The sequence below is a fragment of the Miscanthus floridulus genome, chromosome 13 (genome assembly GCF_019320115.1).
Source record: "Miscanthus floridulus cultivar M001 chromosome 13, ASM1932011v1, whole genome shotgun sequence".
NCBI classification, from domain to species: Eukaryota; Viridiplantae; Streptophyta; class Magnoliopsida; order Poales; family Poaceae; genus Miscanthus; species Miscanthus floridulus.
In genome coordinates, this window is record NC_089592.1 from 72,879,294 (window position 1) to 72,896,872 (window position 17,579).

The window sequence follows — 17,579 nt, forward strand, 5'->3', positions numbered from 1 at the left end:
CTTCGCCGTCCCTAACGGCCTCGACGTGCAGCGTCGGCGGGCCCCTGGGTTCGAGCTTGCGGTTGATGGCGAGCAACGCGTAGCGGGCCGTCGTCCCTGCCGCGAACCGCCGGACCTTGCCGGAGCTCCTGCATGTCACCTCCAAGAACTGCCAAGCGACAAGCAGACAGCAAGCGCGTCAGTTCGAGGAGAGCGGGTGCAGCAGGAGGAGGAGACCTTCCACGGCAAGAAGACAGCAGACAGCAAGTAGACCTTCAGCGGGATGAAGATGTACAAGAAGGTTCGTGGGGCTCTGTGCAGGAGGAGGAGAGCGGGTCTTACCGGTTGCGGTGGAGGAGGAGAGTCGCCGCCGCCGTCCTTGCCTGGCTGTTGCGCGTCGTCGGACTGCTGCGCCCGCCGCTCCATCGCAGCGCGCGCTGACTCGTGCCCCGCTGGGTGAGCCGCCCACCCTCGGATTTGCCTGACTGTTGCGCATCGCCGTGCAGTTATATAGTATAGCAGCTTTACCGAGTGTCCTAGATCTGACACTCAGCAAACCAGTGTTTGTCGAGTGTTCTAGATCTGACACTCGGCAAATGATTTTTTATTTATTTATTTTTTGCCGAGTGTCATAGATCTGACACTCGGTAAAGTTTTTTTATTTTTTCTTCTCCTTCTTTTCTAGAAAAAAGGTTTTATTTCTTTGCCGAGTGTTTTTTTGACACTCGGCAAACCCCCTCTTTGCCGAGTGTTTTTTTTACACTCGGCAAACCAACCTCTTTGCCGAGTGTCTTCTCATGACACTCGACAAAGCGGTGATTTGCCGAGTGTCATTTTTTGACACTCGGCAAACCATATTTTTTTTTACTTTTGACCTCCAAACTTTTTCTGCAGTCCTCATACAATACCGGATACTCCATGTTCCAATGTGGCACATTTCTTAGACTTTTTCTATATTTCTTTAATTTATTTTATTTAATTGAATTTTCTTGGATAATTCAAATTATAATGGCTAGTCATTCGAATAATGAAAAAAATGAATGAGAAAATGATATTCATGTTATTTAGTATAATGTGAGGCCGTATCCAGGAACAAACCACCAATTTTGAACATCTTATTCACGAAACATGACCACGAACTTGCGGTCGAATTGTTTTTAAATTCTATAAAAAGCAAACGAAGACCGAAAATCTTGAAACTTGTCGAGATATCATGATATCTTATGTGGAGGCTGTGATAACTTGCGCGTGATAACTTGCGCGAAACCTTCTCAAATTTTATCACAGGCTCCACATATGATATCATGACATCTTGACAAGTTTCATGATTTTCGGACTTTTTTTGCTTTTTATAGAATTTAAAAACAACTCGACCGCAAGTTCGTGGTCATGTTTCGTGAACAAGATGTTCGAAATTGGTGGTCTGTTTTTGGATATGGCCTCACATTATACTAAATAACATGAATATCATTTTTTCATTTATTTTTTTCATTGTTCGAATGACTAGCTGTTATAATTTGAATTATCCAAGAAAATTCAATTAAATGAAGTAAATTAAAGAAATATAGAAAAAGTTCGAGAAATGTGCCACATTGGAACATGGAGTAACAGGTATTGTATGAGGACTGTAGAAAAAGTTTGGAGGTCAAAAGTGAAAAAAATGGTTTGCCGAGTGTAAAAAAATAACACTCGGCAAATCACCACTTTGCCGAGTGTCAGCAGAAGACACCCGGCAACGGGTTAACGGCGGCTGCCAGCCGTTAACGGCGGTGTCCCTTCGCCGAGTGTTATTGTTTGCCGAGTGCCCAACACTCGGCAAACCTGGTCTTTGCCGAGTGTTATTGTTTGCCGAGTGCTCAGCACTCGGCAAACCACCTCTTTGCCGAGTGCTAGTTGTTTGCTGAGGGCTTTCTCTATGGCACTCGGCAAAATAGCTGCTTTGTCGAGCGCCCGATAAAAAGCACTCGGCAAAGGCTGGGACACTCGGCAAAGAAGCCGTCTCCGGTAGTGGTTATATTGTATAATCTAAAAAAGAGAGTCTGTAGAGTAGATAGGGCCTACCTGAGAGTTTTTTTTTTCTCAAAACCTTAAACCTATGGATTGCATGTATTCATGGTTTTATCTCCTGTTTGAATATAATTATTAGTTATTTGCAATGCAATGATCAAGCTAAACGACAGGTGCTTGATGCATGTGCTGTTGCAATCCATGAACATGTGGAACAACTCACCTTCAATTAATTTCTGGTTGCCTGATAATTCGTCCTTACAAATAGTAGAGACCATCCTCTGAAAGCGATGGTGCAAACTCTGATGTATATGGCGATATGAATGCTGTTAGCTATAGCTAGAGTTTGCTCAACAAAGTGTATATACTTTTGTGTGTTACACTAGAGAATTTTTAGCTACACACAACATGCATGAAACTGAATACGATACAGTATCTCGCTCTGCAGCCCCAAAATAGTTTAATCTTTTGATACGTATATAATCAGTGTTGTAAATAGCGGGATAAGGCATTTAGGGATCTCCCTCCTCAAACAACTAATAACGGCTAAATTGTACTCCCTCTATGATCAAATTATAAAATGTTTGTCGGTGTTTCGAGTAACCACCGACGAGTAAATTTCTAGTAATGCGCGTCTGACTCGGATGGTGTGCTTAGAGGACACGAGGTTTATACTGGTTCGGGCAGAATGTCTCTACGTCTAGTTCGTCGCTGCTGCTCTCGTTACTAGCACTGAAAGTTTGTAGTAGGGGTTACAAACGGGCGAGAGAGGGACAGGTCCCAAGTCTCTGGTGGAAAGAGTGAACGGGTGCCGAGAGCTCGGTTGCTGCTCAGCCGTGTGTTTGTGTTCTGTTCTAGTCGGTTTGAGGTTCGATGGGTTCGTGATGGTTCGATTGGGTCTAGCCTCGATCGATCGATCCCCTTCGTGGGGTGCCCTGCTTTCTCTTTTATAGGCCAAGGAAAAGCACAGGTTACAACGGATGGAAAGAGAAGAACGAGAGAGAGCCGAAGGCCTTCAGGATCGCCAGGTCCTTCTTATCCTTTATGCGGGTCCCGCCGACCCCGTAGATGTCAACAGGGATGGCTCCACATCGTGGCCCTGTCCGTCACTAGCGCCATGCGCAGCCATTAACGCGCTAGTTCGAGTGGGGCCCTGACATCCCGTTCGTGGGGATCCGGCTTGGGTCAGCTGGTGACAGGCTCCAGATTCTCAGCGGTCAATCCATATAGTTCTCGGGTTCGTTCGACCAGTCCCGAGGGCTCTCTGCCTTTCTTGGAGGAAAAACCATAGATCAAATCTGACCGAGACTAGAACGTGGGCTAGGATGCCCGCGGCGCTCGTGCGCTCGAGTACTGGCCGCTAGCGGGGCCATCCTTTTCCTCCTCTTACTCTAAAGGTGCTTGGACCGGTTGTCGAACCCGTCGATGGGCCAACCTTCGAACTCCTAGGCCTAGACGGGCTGTAGGAGCGTCTTTAGCTCCATATCCCTTTTACCTGTGATGGGCCGTGGCCCGTTCGGGAAGGCAAAAGGTCCGGCGAGTTTTCTGAGGGAACGAACATAGGTTGTGTGCGCACGCCTCACAGTGAGTCGTGGTAACAGGTCATGGCAGGCGAGATCTAGGCGGGCAGTTGGTTTTCTCACGCCCGTCGCCCCTATAAAACCAAAGGGTTAGCTCCCCGGGTTCCATATGTTGCATCCTTGCCTCCACAGCCATGCTGTCGTCGCCATTGCCTAGGTTTCCTACTTCCACATCTCCGCCGCCGTTGAGCCCGTGTCCATCCGCCCCCACCTCCAAGGGAACCGTGGTGCCATTCTGACATCACTTTCTAGCGCATGGAGGGCCTCATCCATCGTGATCTTCTCCACGCGCAGACCTCAGCCGAGGAGTGGCTACTGCCCAGCGAGGAGGATTTGCCATCGCCGCCCGACTGCTATGTGGTGTCATTCACCCACTTCCATGAGCGTGGGTTCGTGACCCTCGCCCACAAATTTCTTTGGGAGCTACAGCACTACTACAAGATCGAGTTGCAGCATCTCAATCCCAATGGGATTCAGCACATGGCGACGTTCATCGCCCTGTGTGAGGGATTCCTGGAGATCAACCCCCACTTCAACTTGTGGAGGCACTTCTTCGCCTTCACCCTCCAGAAGAAGAGGGAAAAGAGCAGCAGACAGGAGCTGCACATGCCGATGGGGTGCGCCGGCATCCAACTTTAGAACAATCAGGTCGGCGAGTACCCATCCATGCAGCTATCAACGTCCAACAAGGGGTGGCACTCATAGTGGTTCTACCTCAAAAATGATGTTGCTGCCCCTCTACCAGAGTTCACTGGGCGCCTAATCGAAGAGGCCTCGGAGCAATGGAGAAAGTGGGGCATCCCGGTGAAGGACAAGAAGAAGATCCGAGACTACATTGCTGCCATCCACATCTTGAAGGAGAATGACCTAAAGGGGTCGGGCGTCATCGGGGCTTACCACGCAAGGAGGGTGGCACCATTGATGATGCGCGCGCTCCCGCTGTATGCGATGGTGCCCGAGGCATCATTCGATGGGACGGAGCTCACTGAGGGGACACTCCCCAACTCTGAGATCACGCAATGTATCAAGGAGGTGATGGAGCCTTTGCGGGATGACACGGGTGCTGCCTTCGACTTCATCTACCCGGTGCGGGGGCATCCTCTGATGTGGCCAGAGTCAGGCTACATCATGTTTGTAAGTCCCCTTTTCTTCTACCTTTTCTTCAATCGATTTCCTGACCCCTTGAGACTAACTTTGAGAGGGACGAGACCAGGTAAGGGACCTCATTCTCATGGATCACCCAACACCATTACTGAGGGATTTGGCTATGAGGACGGCGAATCACGTCGAGGGCGAGCGGTTGAGGAAGGTGAAGAAGGACAAGAAGAGGAAGAAGCAGCGGAAGATGTAGGCGTAGGAACCGGGGGAGGACATCGATAGCGATGATAATGTTGATGATGGTGACAATGATGAGGTAGCTGACAATATCCAGTGGGACAACCTGGAGAATGAGGATGCACTGACAGGTATCGGTTCGACCTTGCAGGCGTCGGGACCCTTCCTATTCCACGGAGGGGAGGGTACGTCTGGGGAGCTGGTGGAGGCAGGACATGCCATCGGCCTGCTCTAGGAGCCAACAGAGGTGGGCAGCTCTACTATCGTGCCTGAGGTGCTAGTAGAGGCAGGGCGGCTCTGAGGTCGCGCCACAAGAGCAAAGGGGAGTGGGCCCCTCTGCCCAAGAGCAGGGGGCAGGCTCGAAACATCCTCATTCCGACGAGGCATAGTGAGGGTCAGGGGTTTGCCCCCCAAATGCATCTGCCGCCCGATGGCGCAGAGGTGAGCTATCGATTCCTCTGTTTTTTTTGTTTTGGTCAGATTTCATCGTGACTTATGCTTTTTGTCCCTTGCAGCATCGACAGGCAGCGTAATCCTTTAGCGCTGGTCCTAAAGAAGAGCATCACCCTCCAATTGAGGCGGCAGCTATCGGCTGGTGTCGCACCCATTTTGGGCGGGAGCGGTGCCAGTGTGACCACGTTCACTCAAGGGATGCCTTTGGAGGTCGTGGAGCAGCCGGTGACATCCATGATGCCGCTACCGACGATAGGACGGATGGTGCTCCCAACTACGCTCATGGTGCCAACCGTGGTGGCACAGCATAGCCGGTCATGACCCTGCCAATGCTGGTTGAGGTGACGGCGGCCGTGATAGATGGGTCATAGCTAGGCGTAACTACAGCGGTGCCTGAGGCACCGACACGACCCATGCCATCGGTGGCCCAAGCAATGGTGCCTGATATGGGTTGGTCAAAGGGGGATGCGGCCGAGGGGTCCCCGGGAGTCGTGGTGCTAGGAGAGAGGTCAGTGTCCATGTCGCTAATCCCTTCCATCACTGGAGGGGGTGTCCTGTTGGGGGCATCATGGCGAGAGGGGTCGGCGGTGCTTGGAGACAGCTGAGAGTCATACCTAGTCCTAACATCAGTGGGCAGCGGCTCTCCTGCATGGGGTGAGCCCCTGCTCCGGTGGACGAATCTATAGGATCCGACATCGACGCTCCTCACCCTTGACGATGCCATTGAGGGCATGGAGCGAGAAAGCCTCAATGTAGGAATCGCGTCCGAGCTCGAGGCCCTGAACCATGCCATGGGCGTGTTGCATGACATCATTGTTCCCTCCAGTCGGGTATTGCTTCATCCTGCTTCTTACCTTTATCTTCTATTTTCTATTTTTTTGTATCCTAATCATTGTCTTCCTGCAGTCCCTCATAGCTCATAGTCAGGGGAAGTCTTGGTTCCTTCATCAATAGAAGGAGACCTAGGACTACCTCGTCGAGGAGGCACAGATCCGTAGGGTGGTGACCACTTAGCTTGTGTCACCTAGCAAAGGGTGGCCGAGCTAACTCCCCTCACTAAGGAGGCGGCCAATCTTTAGTAGTGAGTGGCTGAGGCCCATCGGGATGCTGACGAGGCCGATAAGGCGTTCGAGGCCCTGTCGGCGAGGTCGCAGAAGGATGATGAAGAAGCCACTAGGGTTGGGAAAGAGCTAGATGAGCTGCTCTAGAGGGACACCGAGACCCACTAGCAGATCCTTGACCTTCTAGGTGAGGTTGAGAAGGAAAGGGATCTGAAGCTAGGGACTAAGGAGAAGCTTGTAGAACTAGAGAAGAGGGCGAGTCTGGATGCCACGGCGGTTGCTCGGCTACATAAGGAGTGGGATGAGCTGCTCCAAACTGTAGAGGGGCTTTTTGAGAGCGAGACTAGGCCTACCAAGAGCGCGATGATGCGCAGCAGAAGGTCGGCTCCCTCCAGACCAAGCTCAAAAGTGTGACGACCTAGAAGCTAGAGGCTAAGAGCATTTCTGCTGGGCTAGCTATGGACCTCGTCGAGGTGAGGAGGAATCTACAGGAAGAGAGTGGCGAGCTTGATATCCTAAGCGCCGCCCTTGGAGTGGTCTATGATGTCCTTCAGGTGGTGTGGTCGGAGGGGACCAGCTTGCTCGCGACTCGTGTCATCGAGATCATAGCTCAGGTGCGCCAGCTTGAAAGGAGTGCCTTTGTGCTGGGGTCAATTAGTCCTTTATGATTGTTCATTCTCATTATGGGGACAGCATCGATCTGGAGACACTGAGCCATGGTTACGCGCCTGGCTATGAAGTCCACAAGCTGCTGGAGATGGAAGCGATAGTGGCTCCCTTTTTGTAGGACCTAGCGGGCAGGATAGAAGACATAGTTCTCCCCCGGAGGGGCTAGTTAGTTAGACAGGTCAGACGATCATTTTTGTAATAATTAGACAAGTTCCGACCCCTAGTAGTGTTTTGTTCGAACAAGTCTGTTCTTTTATTTTGGTGTGAACAAGTTAGTTTTTTCTCCCTTTTTATGTGTGAAAAGGGGTTAATGCGTTTTGACCCTTCCATTTGTTAAGACCATAGAGCTTAGGGCATGGGTGAACAAACTCTGATCACGTTGGTGAGCAAGAGTGCCGTAGTCGCAAGGGCGTAGGTTTGTTGCAGTCCGACCAGCCTTACTTAGTCGTTCGTTTCCGCAAACCTTGCCACTAGGTTTTTTAACATGAGGAAGGGGTCGAGCATGATGATTGTTTTAGAAAGGGTATATATACCCTTATAAACCCCCGAGTGAGACCTGACCCCTTGCCATCGCTAGGGTCATGTGTCACTAAAGATCAAGGAGAGGATAGCGAAACTAGTAGAAAAAAGCATCTCTTGTTTTAGAAATGTTATTCTTAGTTTTCACACGTGCCCCCTCCTTAGGATATGAGCCATCGTTCTATGACCGCACATTCGGTCTCCTTGCGAGTTGAACTTTCCTCGAGCCCCCACACGTAGTGGGGGTCCGGTTGAGGGTCATCTCATCTTTGTGATCGTCACCTCGTCCATGGTTTTTGCAACCAGAGGGGTTGAGCTAATGTCACTTGCCTCGATGGCTCGAGTGATGCGCTCGGTGAGCTCGCTAACAGGCATGTCCAAGTGGAATCTAGGTCCATCATTCATGATGGTGTTGGCATAGCCCTCATGTGGCATTCCACTGCTCCTTAACCCGCCTCTCGGTAGATGCCCAAGTCATTTCGGAGACCGACTCGGGTGGCCCGCTAGCCTCCCCTCGATGGAGATTCTATAGGCTCGGCTTGAGGTTAGGATCGAATGAGAAGATCGAGATGACCCTATCCACTTTTGAGCAGGTCGGGCAAAGGCCGCTAGGGCTCATCTGTGTTTTCTCCCGCGGCTCTATTCGACGTGCGGCGGCCTCGAGCCCTTTGTGGGCCAGCCTTCGAACCCTGATCAGTTGGATTCCCAAGTTAGGGTCAGGCAGCTCAAGCCCTTGAGCCCCATTGGGCTTGGTAGGGGTCGGCCAAATTTCATGCATCACCCCATCCACGGTTTCCGCAGGTGGAGGGGTTGAGCTAATGACACTTGCCTCGATGGCTCGAGTGTCGTGCTCGGCGAGCTCGCTAACAGGCATGTCCGAGTGGAATCCGGGTTCGTCGTTCACTAATGGGGTCAATATAGCCCTCATGTGGCATTCCACTACTCCTTAACCCGCCTCCCGATAGATGCCCGAGTCGTTCTAGAGATCGACTCAGGTGGCCTGCTAGCCTCTCCTCGATGGAGATTTTGTGGGCTTGGCTCAAGGTTAGGATCGAACGAGAAGATCGAGATGTCCCTGTCCGCTTCTAAGCAGGGTTGGGCAAGGGCTCATCTATGTTTTTCTCCCCTGGCTCTATTTGACATGAGGTGGCCTTGAGCCCTTTGTGGGCCGGCCTTCGAACCTCGATCGGTCGCCACTCACATCGAATGAGACGACTACCGCTTCATGACGCGACATGAAGCGTTGTGATGCAATAATTGCATATGCGATGCTTGGATATATGGGATGAATGTATGAATTAATGTATGAATGCATGCATAAGAATGGATGAATGAATGATCATGCACTAGAAAATAAAAGTGGGGGTTGGTAAAGTTACCTTGATGGCTCGAGTGATGGGTTTAGGGAGCTCTTACCAGATATCTCTATGTGGGGTCTAGATCCATCATTCATGACGGAGTTGGTGTAACCTGCATGAGGCATCCCACTGCTCCTTACCCGTCTCTCGGCAGTGGCCCGAGCCATCCAATTGACTTGGGCGACCTGCTGGCCTCTCCTCGATGGAGATTCCACAAGTGGGCCCCTCCGAACCCTTCCTAGGAAGGCGGAGGCCAAAGCTCAGGGTGCGGGGATAAAAACTCTGATCATGCTGGTGAGCAAAAATATCATAGCCGCTGGGGCGTAGGTTTCTTGTGGTCCGATCAGTTTTACTCAGAGTTTGTTTCCACTCACCTTGCCTCTAGGTTTTAATGTAAGGAGAGGTCAGCCATAGAGAATGTCTACTGAATAGACACTCTCATCGGCCCCCAAGTGAGGCCTGACCCCTCGCCGTTGCTGGGGTCGGGAGCTCGATAGCAAAATTAATAAGAGAAAACGTGCATAAAATAAGGGTGACCTGCTGGCATAGGACTTACCTTGATGGCACGAGTGACAAGTTTGGTGAGCTCTTACCAGATATGTTTCAGTGAAATCTAGGTCCGTCCTTCGTGATGGAATCGACATAACCCGCATGGGGCATCCTACTGCTCCTTACCCATCTCTCAGCCATGGCCCGAGCCGTTCGATTGGCTTTGGTGGCCTGCTGGCACAGGGCTTTCCTACATAGATAGAGGATGAGATCATCCCCTAAGAAATTAGTTAGGTAGATACGCTAGGCGGCGAACTTGTAATAAGTGGACAAGCTATTAAATTTCATTATAGCCTAATAGATTTTTTGCCCTTCTGCCCTTTTCGTATAAAAAGGTTAGTGCATTCTGACCCCTTCCGTCGTTAAGGCTATAAAGCCCAGGGTGCGGGTGAACAAACTCTAATCATGTTGGTGAGCAAAGGCGTCGTAGCCGCTGAGGCGTAGGTGTCTCGCAGTCCGACTAGTTTTACTCAGCGTTCATTTTTGCAACCCTTGCTTCTAGGTCTCAATGTGAGAGAGGGTTGGGCACAGAGAATGTTTGCTAGGTGGATATACTCCTAGACGCATATAGACTCTTTTCGTAGCTAAGGCCAAAAAGCCTGAGGTGTGGAAAAAACACTGATCACGTTGGTGAGCAAAGGCACCATAGTCGCTGGGGCATAGGTTTCTCGTAGTCCAACTAGTTTTACTCAGCGTTGGTTTCTGCAAACCTAGCTTCTAGGTCTTAACATGAGAAAGGGTCAGGCGTAGAGCATGTCTACCAGTTGGATATGCTCTTATTAGCCCCCGAGTGAGACCCAACCCCTTGCTGTTGCTGGGGTCGGGTGTCACTAAAGATCGGGGAGTCAATAGCAAAACTGATAAGAGAAAACGTGCATATACTAAGGGTAAAAATGGCATAGCAGCTTGATGTTCTAGGCGTTGACGAAGACCTCGCCGTCGATGGTCTTGAGCTTGTAGGTGCCTAGTCGGAGCACCTCCATGATGACATACGGTCCCTCCCATGGTGAAGAGGGCTTATGGCGGTTCTTGTTGCTCTGGATGAGATAGAGCACTAGGTCCCTGACATTGAAGGTCCAATCCCACACTCGATGGCTGTGGTACCGGCACAACGCTTGCTAGTACTTGGCCAACCGGAGGAGTACGACATCGCGCGCTTCATCTAGCTGGTCCATGGCATCCTCGAGGGACTCCAAAGCGATGGACAATGTCAAGGAAGAACAACATGGCTTGCTTGGACTTGATCACAGAGATTGGTCGAGCCTCTACCCACTTTGTAAACATGTCTACGATGACAAGCAAGTGTGTATAGCCCTCGGGCGCCCTTTTGAGAGGTCCGACCAGGTCGAGCCCACAGACCACGAACTACCATGTGATGGGGATCATCCGAAGCACTTGGGCCAGCAAGTGGGTCTGCCGAGCATAGTACTAACACCCTTTGTAGGTGCACATAATCTATTCAACGTCGCATAGGAGGTAGTCGAGGTAAGGCGTCCTCCAGTCAGCCAGAGAGTTGGGCTCTATCGCTAGATCCACGTCAAGCTCCATGACCTCGAGGTTGGGTGGAGCCGATGGCTGGCTAGCCCTCGAGCCCTAGGTAGTCGGCCCATCACCGGCTTATTCTGGCTCCTCGTAGCGAACCGAGGGCTTATGTTGATCGCTGGCAAAGACGCCCGTTGGCACTGGCTCTCGCCCGGACGCCACTTTCGCTAGCGTGTCAGCCACCTCATTGAGATGCCTTGGGATGTGATTGAGCTAGAGACCATCGAACTTATCCTCCAGCTGGCAGACTTCTCGGTAATATGCAGCCATCTTGGCATTGTGGCAGCTCGACTCCTTCATGACTTGGTCAATGACTAGCTAGGAGTCACCCCAGACATCAAGGCATCGGATACACAACTCGATGGCAATGCGTAGGTCGTTGATGAGTGCCTCATACTCGACCATATTGTTGGAGGAAGGAAATGGATGCGAACCATGTACCTCATGCGTACCCCAAGGGGCAAAACGAAGACCAGCCCCACGATGGCGCCTTTCTTCATCAGCGATCCATCAAAGTACATTGTCCAGTACTCCTGGTCGATGACTACCGATAGCATTTGGACCTCGGTCCACTCTACAATGAAATCAGCCAGCACTTGGGACTTGATAGCCATCTGGTGGGCATACGAAATGCCTTGACCCATCAGCTCAAGTGCCCACTTTGCAATTCTTCCCATGGCATCCTGGTTTTGGACAACCTCGCCAAGGGGGAAGGACGTCACGACCGCCATCGTATGCGACTTGAAGTAGTGACGCAACTTCCTCTTGGCGATAAGGATGACGTACATGAGCTTCTAGATTTAGGGGTAGCGGGTCTTGGAATTAGACAAGATCTCACTAATGAAGTACATGGGATGCTGTACTTTGAGGGTGTGCCCCTCTTCTTCTTGATCCACCACTTGGGCGGCGCTGATCACTTGCGTGGTGGCCGCAATGAAGAGCAAAAGTAGTTCTTCGTCTGTCGGAGGGACCAGGATTGGGGCCTTCGTTAGAAGCTGCTTGACCTTGTCAAGTGTCTCCTAGGCCTCAGGCATCCATTCAAAATGATCAGCCTTCTTTAGGAGCCGATAGAGGGGGAGACCTCATTTGCCGAGGCATGAGATGAAGCTGCTGAGTGCGGTGAGGCACCCTACAACTCGTTGTACCCTCTTTACATTCTGAATTGGGCCCATCCATGTGATGACTGAGATCTTCTCTGGGTTGGCTTCGATGCCATGCTTAGAGATGATGAAACCTAGCAGCATACCCCTTGGGACCCCAAAAATGCACTTCTCAGGGTTGAGCTTAATGCTGTTTGCTCAGAGTTTTGCGAAGGTCTGCTCTAGGTCGACTATGACCTGGTCAGCCCATTTCGACATGACCATGATGTCATCCACGTAGGCCTCAATGGTTCACCCGATGAGGTCCCCGAAACACTTGAGCATATAATGCTGGTATGTAGCCTTGGCGTTCTTTAGACTGAACGGCATTGTGATGTAGCAGAATGATCCGAATGGGGTGGCGAAAGATGTCGTGAGCTGGTCAGACTCTTTCATCATGATCTGATGGTACCTAGAGTTCGCATCAAGGAAGCAAAGGGTTTCACACCCTGAGGTCGAGTCGACTACTTGGTCTATGCGTGGCAAAGGAAACAGATCCTTTGGACATGCCATGTTGAGACCCATGTAGTCAACACACATTCTCCATTTTCTACTCTTCTTTTATACAAGAACGGGATTGGCTAACCACTCGGGGTGGTATACTTCCTTGATGAACCCGACCGCCAAAAGCTTCGCAATTTCCTCACCGATGGCCCTACGCTTCCCCTCGTCGAAGCGACATAGGCGCTGCTTCATCAGCTTGGAGCCTGGCATGATCTTCAAGGCATCCTCGGGGACTTCTCTCGGAATGCCTGGCATGTCCAAGGGTTTCCACGTAAAGATATCCCTGTTGGCGCGGAGGAAGTCGACGAGCGTACTTTCCTATTTAGAGGAAAGCATAGTGCCAATGCGCACCGCTTTGCCCTTGGAGCTGCCGGGGTCTATGAAAACCTCCTTGGCACCCTCCACAAGCTCAAAAGACTTGGCCAATCGCTTGGGGTCATGCACTTCTTCGGTGACTTCCTTTCTGATGACCACAAGCTCCTTGGAGGCGACGATTGCCGCGGCATGTTCATAGCACTCGACCTCACACTCATAGGTGCGCTGGAAGGAGGTGCCAATGGTGATGACCCTGCACGGTCCTGGCATCTTCATCTTCAAATAAGTGTTATTGGGGATGGCCATGAACTTCACGTAGCATCGATGTCTCAGGATGGTGTGGTAGGTTCCATGGAACCCGACCACCTCGAAGGAAAGGGTCTCCATCCTATAATTGGTCGGATCCCCAAAAGGTGATGGGTAAATCGATCTGCCCAAGTGGCACGGCCTACTTTCTAGGCACGATGCTGTGGAAAGGCGCTCCGGTCGGTCGGATGCGTGATTAATCGATGCCCATGACATTGAGTGTTTTAGTGTACATGATGTTGAGGCGGCTACCTCCATCCATCAGTACCTTGATGAGCTACTTTATGCCAATGATTGGGTTGACCATGAGCGGATATCTCCCCTGTTACAATTCACATTCCAGGTGGTCGGTCCAATCAAAGGTTATGGCGGACTCCGACCATCGGAGGAAGGTAGGTGCAGCTGGCTCAGCCGTATAGACCTCGTGGCACTCAAGCTTCTAGCAGCACTTGGAGTCATAGGCTACTGACCCTCTGAAGATTATGAGGTAGCCATCTAGCATCAAAAAGCCATCATCCTTCTCCTCAGCGTCATTCGTGATCAGCTTGGGGTCCCCCATATGCTCCCCCTATTGGAGCCCCTGGACAAGAACTGCTTCATGAGGTCATAGTCCTCTTAGAGATGCTTGACGGGGAAGGCATGGTTCAGGCATGTTCCTTAAAGTAGCTTTGCGAAGTGGTTCGAGGTACCCTCAGTGGATTTCTGACCCCCCCTTGCGGTCGACAGTGGCCACAAGCAAGCCCTCACGTCGCTGCTTGTTCTTCCTCTAGCTAGGATGGTTGGAGGTGCCTTTGTTAGTGTCCTTGTCCTACTTTGCCTTGCCCTTGAGGCGGTCAAAGATCACTCTGACGGCCTCCTCGCCTAAGGCGTGGCTGGTGGCGATGTCGAGGAGCTCCTTGGTGGTTCGCCGGCCCTTACATTCTAGCTTGTGAACCAGAGACTCACAGGTGGTCCTAGACAAGAAGGCCCCTATGATGTCGACGTCGGCAAGATTGGGCAACTCATTGCACTATCGGGAGAAGCGCCAGACATACCCACGAAGGGCTTCCCCAAACTTCTATCGATAGTTTTTGAGATCCCAAGGGTTCCTAGGATGCGCGTACATGCCCTAGAAGTTCCCCACGAAGATCTCCTTTAGGTCTGCCCAACTCTAGATCTTATTAGGCGGAAGGTGTTCCAACCATGTTTGCGCCGAATCAGCCAGGAACAATGGAAGGTTGCGGATAATAAAATTGTCATTATCTGCTCCACCGGCTTGGCAAGCAAGTCGATAATCCTTGAGCCATAGTCCAAGGTTCGTTTTCCTGGAGTACTTCTGGATGTTGGTCGACAGTCGGTACCATGGTGGAAAGGTGTGTTGAGGATGTGCCGGTCGAAGGCCTAAGGTCCCGGAAGGCTGGGGCTCGGGCTTCGGTCCTCGCCACTATCGTAGCGTTCGCCACGATGAGGGTGCATCACCGCGGGTACATCTGTGAGCATCGAGTGTGTCATGTGCATCATGGTGGCAGCCGAGATGCTCATGCACTAGGACTGGGGTGCATGGCCTGCCGCCTTGCGGTACCTGGTGGACTGACACGTCCTTGTTGGGTCGCTCTAAGGGCGTGCGCTGGCTGGCATCAAACTCGCATCGTTGGGACAATGAGCTCTTGGCCTACTGTGCCATCGTACGCTTGAGTAGCGTGCGAATCTTGCAATGCGCAAGACGATCCTTGGGTGTCGTAGGCCCCGGAAGCCCCCAGAGCAAGGCTGTCGTAGCAGCGATGTTCTAGCTTGCCTAGGTGAAGTGTGGGAGCGCTTCATCATCCTCGATAATCCTCTGGTTCACATCATGGGCCATGGCGCATGCATGCCCTCTATCTCAGTGGTGCTCGATCTCTCACTCGAGCTCCATGTGTTCCTACTTGAGCTGGAGTCACGCTTCCTTGAGCTCTTGGTGCTGGTCCTTTAGCTGCTCCACCTGTAGGCATGGTGGGGCCCCTGCATCCCTCTTGACCTCATCGTCGAGGTCGTTCATTGGGGTAGCCTCTTCCTCGTGGATGCTTTCAATGTGTCCCTCGAGGGTACCTACCATGAAACATTCATCAGAGGGGTGATGGCTCCCCCTGCTGGAGTTAGAGGTAGAGGGTGACTCCATTTCTCTCGCTAGGAGGTCGTGGAAAGATTCCACGATATATTCGGTCATCCCCATGAACTAGTCGTTCGTGGGGGATGGAGGCATGCATTGTGCCACAAGGTGGCCAACGGCCTCTGCGGTGTTGCAGAGACCGAACAGGAGCGCAGTCGGGGCGCTCCGGATGAGGTATTCCAAGGAGAGGGGCTCTCCTTCGGCAAGCTGTGCCACGACGTTGGAGAACAAGAAGGTGAGGTGGCGTAGGTCCTCCCAGGATGGTCGGGGTCCTAGGAAGGTGGTGCTCTAACCTCCCATAGTTGAAGCCGAGTAGTTGGTCGCTCCCGAGGGTGCGGGCCTCCGGTGCGTGTAGCTGTAGCTCCTCAAGCGCCTCGGTGATCGCATCGAGGCCGGTGAGGTGGAAAGGTTGGATGGCGACAGGAGGCCACGCTAACTCTCCCTCCATCATGACAATGAAGTCCAGTCTCCCAAAGCGCACATGCACGCCCGGGACCTAGCTGACATTGCGACTAGCCATCCGAAGCCTGGTGTGGATGTCGAGACGTGCAAAAGGCCCCTATTTGGCGTGCTAACTGTCGGTGTTTCAAGTAACCACCGATGAGTAAATTTCTAGTATTGCACGTGTGGCTCGGATGGTGTGCTCAGAGGACATGAGGTTTATACTTGTTTGGGTAGAATGTCCCTACGTCCAGTTCATCACTGCTGCTCACGTTACTAGCACTGAAAGTTTGTAGTAGGGATTTGTGGGGTGTACGACCCTAGATACCCACGGCAGACCACATGGGCTGTGCCCCTAGGGTGGCCCAGCCCACAAGAACAAGCCTTACGAGGCATGACTCTACTCGGCGCCTTCCGCAAGACATCAGGAAGATATCCTAAAGATACTATGAGATCTGTTAGGATATGTATGATCCCAAGATTCCTATAATCAGTTATTACTTTCTGGTTATCTCTCAGATCTAACCGACTTGTAACCCTGCCTCTCGGACTATATAAGGCGGGTAGGGACCCCCTCTAAAATCACGGCATATCATATGATAGCTAATACAAACCAACAGACCACAGGAGTAGGGTATTATGTCATACTGATGGCCTAAACCTGTCTAACTCGTGTGTCTCTATTGCCTTCTTGTTCTTGATCTCACGCTCCTCTACCGATCAATCTACCTTCATGGGATACCCCTCAGAGGACTGCCGACGATATTCTATCGACAGTTGGCGCGCCAGGTAGGGGTGTGCGTGTTATTTCCTTATCGAACAAGATGGCTTTTTCCATAGGCTCTTCGTCCCTTCTGTAACCCAACCAGATCTTCATGGTCGGATCCATCTCATGGGTCATCAATGCTGATAGAGTCGGAGAGCTCCTGGAGCCAGGGCAGATCGGTTCTGCACCGGCCACCTCCGCACCTACAATAGCAGATCCGATCTCGGAGCCGATTTTGAGGTCTCCTTCGGCGACGACTCACCATCCGCTTCCTCGCTACCAGAGGAGGTCGATCAACAACGATGATCTGATCGAATCCATCGATTGAGTCAGACTGAAGCTCGGCAATTGTCTCTCCATCATCGAATCGGCACTGGACACTCTGGTTTAGTTCAACCACCCTCCGATCTAGATCTATTGGAGGCTGCTCGGGAAACTGCAGGGGTTATGGCCCAACCCTTCGGGTTCTCCAACGCCGCCACCGTTCACCAACATGCCCTAAGGGGCAAACTCGCTGACTAGGTCACCGTCCAGCTTCCGCCAGTCGTCAACACACTACACTTAAGCTGAAGCCCCAGGGCGCACCTCCAGACCATGCCAGAAGAAGCTCCAGGCTCCGAGTCTTAGGGCTCTATGGAGACCCTCGCCAAAACCTTCTCTGATCAATTTCTCCTTCCACCCTTTCAGGGTGGTGCGATCTTCAATGTCAGCATCGATAGCCCTCCCCGGAACGGTGAAACTGAGGAGGAGCGCGTTGCTCGGGAGAACCGGAACGTCAACCGCGCGCAGCGGTGAGAAAACGAGGCGGCCATCACAAGGGTCGAGGCTGCTCAGAATAATCAGCTTGACTCTCAAGGAAGACCACTCCCGCTCCACCACGACCTCAATGAAGAATTTCTCCACATCGATGGCCACGACGTCTTCAAGACTC

General features: G+C 51.8%; 1 protein-coding gene across 1 annotated transcript; it reads right to left on the reverse strand.

Moving 5' to 3' along the window:
• Window positions 1-13,013: 13,013 nt before the first annotated feature.
• LOC136500020 (uncharacterized) lies at window positions 13,014-13,397 on the reverse strand. The gene has a single exon (XM_066495466.1). The coding sequence runs from the start codon at window positions 13,395-13,397 to the stop codon at window positions 13,014-13,016; it is 384 nt and encodes a 127-aa protein (XP_066351563.1).
• Between the last annotated feature and the right edge of the window lie 4,182 nt (window positions 13,398-17,579).

Coding starts and splice junctions, on each gene's coding strand:
- LOC136500020 (XM_066495466.1), bottom strand. CDS start 13,397: ATGGAGACCCTTTCCTTCGAGGTGGTCGGGTTCCATGGAACCTACCAC.